The sequence below is a fragment of the Diadema setosum genome, chromosome 7 (genome assembly GCF_964275005.1).
Source record: "Diadema setosum chromosome 7, eeDiaSeto1, whole genome shotgun sequence".
NCBI lineage: Eukaryota > Metazoa > Echinodermata > Echinoidea > Diadematoida > Diadematidae > Diadema > Diadema setosum.
Genome location: NC_092691.1, coordinates 32854464 through 32859300, shown reverse-complemented (window position 1 = coordinate 32859300; position 4837 = coordinate 32854464). Strand labels below are relative to the sequence as shown.

The 4837-nt window shown below is 46.9% G+C and overlaps 1 protein-coding gene across 1 annotated transcript; it reads right to left on the bottom strand.

The window, feature by feature from the left end:
• Positions 1 to 237: 237 nt before the first annotated feature.
• Positions 238 to 3989, bottom strand: LOC140230695 (uncharacterized). Its single transcript, XM_072310837.1, has 2 exons — positions 3480 to 3989; positions 238 to 2961 (listed from the first exon to the last, which is right to left on the bottom strand). The coding sequence occupies exons 1-2, from the start codon at positions 3987 to 3989 to the stop codon at positions 238 to 240; spliced, it is 3234 nt and encodes a 1077-aa protein (XP_072166938.1).
• Positions 3990 to 4837: the final 848 nt, after the last annotated feature.

Here is a 4837-nt window from a genome sequence, read left to right as displayed (position 1 = left end):
ATGTTTCTCTCCCCTGCAATGGATGTCAAATATCCATTACACAATTCCAGACAATTTGGAATATATTTCCTTCTATTCAAATGCCTATCAAACATAAAATGGATCAGCATACAAACATGTAATAAAAGTATGTCATGTCATAGAGCTCTTACTTTGTGATTTCTTTCACATTAGCAAATCTGACTACTCCTTTACCACAATTTACGCATGATGCTGATAATTTTGTTTCGTTATGTCTCACATGGGCATACCCATATTCTGGTGCAGAATCATGGTGGCATTATCTGGTGGGGCAATACCCTCACTCTGCTCTATCTTAAATCTCTCTACATGAAAATTTGGCCTCGGGTAAATTCCCCGCCCATGGCTGTCAATATAGGCTTCATGATTGGCTAGGGGCCGTCGTGCCCCATACATTTCCAGGTTCCCCACCCTGTCGTGATCCGGATAGCTCTGGTGTGGTGGTGGCGGCGGTGGTGGTGCATGATCTCGCCCGGCATAAGTCTGTGGGTTGCTGGGTTGCTCATGCTCCGGATATCTTTGAGGTGCATGGACAGGCTCGCGGGGCGCAAAGTTTTCTGGTATTGCAGTCCTGTCATGGTCGCCATAACTCGGCTGGCGTGGATATTCTCGGTGCACAAAGTTATCCGGGGCAGTGCCGGGTTCCTGGTCCCCATACCTTTGGGGAGGTGGGTGCTCACGATTTACAAACTCCTGGGGATTATGAGAGTCTGTCTGGTCTCGGTAATGCTGCTGGGGGACTGAGTGTGGAGAGGGTTCCTCAAAGGCGTGCCGTGTGGTTGTTGGCTGAGGTGGTGGAGGATCAACATAAGTTGGCGGATTGGTGGCATGTGGGGGCACTTCCAGGGGTCGAGGCTGCTGGCTTGTCGTCAGAGGGGTACTTGGGAGTTGACCAGCAGTATGCTGGCTGCCGGTGTGCTGGGTGCTAGCTTGTGGGTTGCTAGTATGTTGGTTGCTGGCAAGTTGGCCACTGGCATGCTGACCAGTGGTGTGTTGAGAACCACCATGAGGATTACCAACATGCTGATCCTCATAAGTCTTTTGATTACTGGCATGCTGGCCAGGTTCTTCATAGCTCTGCTGGCTCGTAGCATGCTGGCTCGCGGCATGCTGGCTCACGGCATGCTGGCTTGTGGCATGCTGGTTCGCCGCATGTTGGGCAACTTCAAAGCTTTGTTGTGGTGTAGCTGTTTCACGCTCTGTGTAACTTTCACGCTCATCACTCGCATCTTGACTCACCTCATTATCACCTTCTCCTGGTCCCTCACCACTGTCATCCAGCTCTTCCCTCCCATCCCCATCACCTTGCTGACTGGTATCTCCTGTCTCCTCGTTATCATGCTCATCCCTTTCCCCATCTGACTGCATGTCGGCATCTAGGCCATGTTTTTTCTTTACGTGTCTCTTCAGATTGCCCTTGTTGTTGTACTTGCTCCCACATATTTTGCACTTAAAGGGCTTGTTACCGAAGTGGAGATACACATGGCTGTCCAGGTTGACCTTGCGACTGAAGCGCTTGCCGCATATGTTGCAGCTGAAGGGCTTTTCGTCCTTATGGATCACCATGTGGTTGCTCAGTGTCTGCTTCTGAGTGAAGGACTTGTCACAGACCTGGCACTTGAACTGCCGATTGTTAACATGCAGTTTGGTGTGCCGAAGCATGTTGGCCTTGAGGGCGAATGCTCGTCCACATATTGGACAGTTGAAGGGCTTTAGGCCACTATGTATCAGCTGATGCTGCTTCAGGTGGTGCTCCTTGAAGAATTGGTGTCCACACTCAGTGCACACGAAGGGTCTAACATCCCTGTGTCTTGCAATGTGATCACGTAGTTCAAATGGGAATGCAAATTGTCTGCCACATTCTTGGCAAGTCAGTTCAGGCTTCAAGGGTGCACCTTTCCTCTTGGGCGACTTCCTATTTTGGGGTCCCCTCTGCTGCATGAAGCGCTGATTACGGGTCCTAGCAGGTTGAAATCGGAGTGTTTCCATAGCATCAGGTTGCAGGACAGCAGCTTTGCCAGCATCAGGGTGCACAAGCTCTGGCTGGAACAACTCTGCAGGTAGAAGACCGTCATCATGTGAGGACTGCATCGCTGCATGGTCTGCACCCCTTGGAGACTGTGAAGGGCCTACAGCTGGATCATACTGTTGTCTGCTCTGATCTCCCCCTTGCGACATGTGATCCTGTCTTGGAGGCATCACGTTGCCTCTTGTCTGCATGCCATCTTGCCGAGGTGATGCGCGATCAGTCCTTGTGGAATTGCGGTCACGCCTCTGATACATCTGCTCGTCACCAGGCTGCTGCTCATTCCGTGGTGAAAGTCTTTCACTCCGAGGAGACATCTGGTTTTGTCTGGGTGGAGTGCGATCACTCCTTGGTGACATGTGGTTGTGTCCACTTGGCATGTGTTCATTTGGTGCCATCATGTGATCACCTGCTCCTGTCATGTGATCAGGTGACATGGGCAGGTGTTCCCCAGATGGCCGTCTGTTCAGATGTCCCGCAGGCATGTTAGGGTATGGCAAGTTGGGCCCTTGGTTTTTAGCGTCTCGCATGCGGCGTTTTGTTGCTGGCAGGAAAGGTTGTCTATCATACATGTTTGGATGCTTCCCTTGCCTCGCTCCTTGGGGAGGACCCACCATTGGTCCCTGGGGTTGCATCATTGGGTGCATTCCTGGTGGCGGATTATAGTTTTGCATGTTTTCTCTGTCATGGGATGGGCTCCTGCTGACTTTTTTTGGTGGGCCACTGCGTTTCCGGTGCACCTTCTTGTGGTGGAACTGGAGCTCAGATGGAAAGGCAAACTTTCTACCACACAGCTCGCAGGTACAGGCCACATTGATGTTGTGGGTCACCATGTGACGCTTGAGATGTACTCGTTGGTTAAAGCCCCGCCCACAGATAGGACACACATGCTTGCGTCTCCCAGTGTGGATTACCTGCACCAAAAGGAGAATAATCAAAGCAATCATGTACGCTGAATACAACAGGAGAAATTCCTTGCAGGAAAAATATTAAATTACTTTGAAAAAAGTAAGGAACAAAGAAAATCACCTTTTTCTTTAGAAACTTAATTAAATTATCAAAATGTGAAAAGTGAATGTGCTTTGGTTTCTGAAATCATTTAGTCATTCATTCAGAGTAACGCCATAAATAGTCAAAAATGCAAACAGTCATACAATCACACAGCCCACTTTATTAAAAAAAAAAAAAAGAAAAAAGGAAGAAGCTTCTACCCAAATACAGATGTGCACATCTTTTTGTTTTCTCAACATCAAAATGAATTTGTTCTTGGTACAGAACTGTTTACAATACTCCATGTCAGATTACTTATTGTACATACCACATTCCAAACTGAAAGACACATACGAAAGATCATACATTTTGTCATCCTTTATTATGTGGTCCGCCATATTCATATTATCCTGACAGACATTTTTTATATCTCATTACTCACTCTGTGGGTGTTGAGATGGGCAACCTGCTTGAAGCTCTTTCCACAAGCCATGCACATGTGAGGTTTGATGCCACAGTGGTCCAGCAAGTGAGCGATGAGGTTGCTCTTGCTGGTGTAACTCTTGGGGCACTGGTTGCACATCCACTGCCAGTTGCCACGCACCAGGATGGGGTTACTGCTCCTGGTGTCAAAGAGATTGGGCGGGGGTGCATCCTCTTCATCGTCCCCTTCTGTCTCTTCATAGGTGATCACGTTGCTCTCCTCGGCTGTTCCATCAGGGATGTGGTTCGCATCTCCCGTGGTTGAACTGGCTCCAATGCTGGCGTTGGGATCAGGCTCCCCCTGGTTGGGGAAGGCAGGCTGGGGTGGGGTGGGTAACTTATCGTCCGGATTGGCCACTGGTGGGGCAAGCTGATCGGCGGGAAGCATGAAGCCATTCTCTCGAGGGTTCAGGCCCTGGTTGTACTCAGCACTCTGTCCCATTGCTGCTTCAACTGCTTTAAAATCCATGACGGCACTGGGTGAATTACCAAGTTGCTGTTACCAATGGCGATGTTGTTGTCTTTTATAGTGTGCTCGTCAACAGGAATTGCCTGTGGTAGCTGTAGGCTTGAAGACAGTTGACCAGTTGTATTAGTCTGTGGGTTGCATCATCTTGTTTTGGAACCTGTGGAGATAACAGCAGTACACTACTTAAGAAAGTTGTTGCAAAATATTGTGTCATACACAGCAATCACTCTTCAAAAGATGGCTGAATCTGTAGGCCTATATTATCATGTGCAAATAAACAGGACAGGTACACTGAACACAAAATAATGATATAATACATTAGACACTGTATTATAATTCCCAAACAAAGCCATAACACAAAAACAAACAAACAAAAAATCAACATACATGCATATTATCAATTATTAACATTATATGCATTTCTCACAGATATTTGGCAGTTGCTGTGAGCAAATTTATAATGCTCTGATTGAATAGACATGTAATCTATCATATAAACGTTGCAGATATTTTGACTAGATATACAATGTAAGTGCACTTTGAATTGAGTACAATGTTATCACAGTTACATACGTGTACCACTTTTGGTACAATAAAATACTTTCTGCTGAAGATATCCAATGATAAAAGAGTGATCTCAGTCTTTAAAAAATAAAGTGTTTATATAGTATATATCGCTATGTACAGTACACTATGTACACTGGAGGCCCTACATGTATGTATGTGCACCTGTTGTATTTAAAATCGTAAAGTGTGCGACTACCATGTAGGAGCACTCTGGGAAAGTACAAATATCAAATATCGCTGTTCGCAGTATTGTAAGGCCACACAAGATCAAGCATATCACT

Coding starts and splice junctions, on each gene's coding strand:
- LOC140230695 (XM_072310837.1), bottom strand. CDS start 3,989: ATGGATTTTAAAGCAGTTGAAGCAGCAATGGGACAGAGTGCTGAGTAC. Junction 2,962..3,479: donor CCCATCTCAACACCCACAGA/GTGAGTAATGAG, acceptor CTTTTGGTGCAG/GTAATCCACACTGGGAGACG.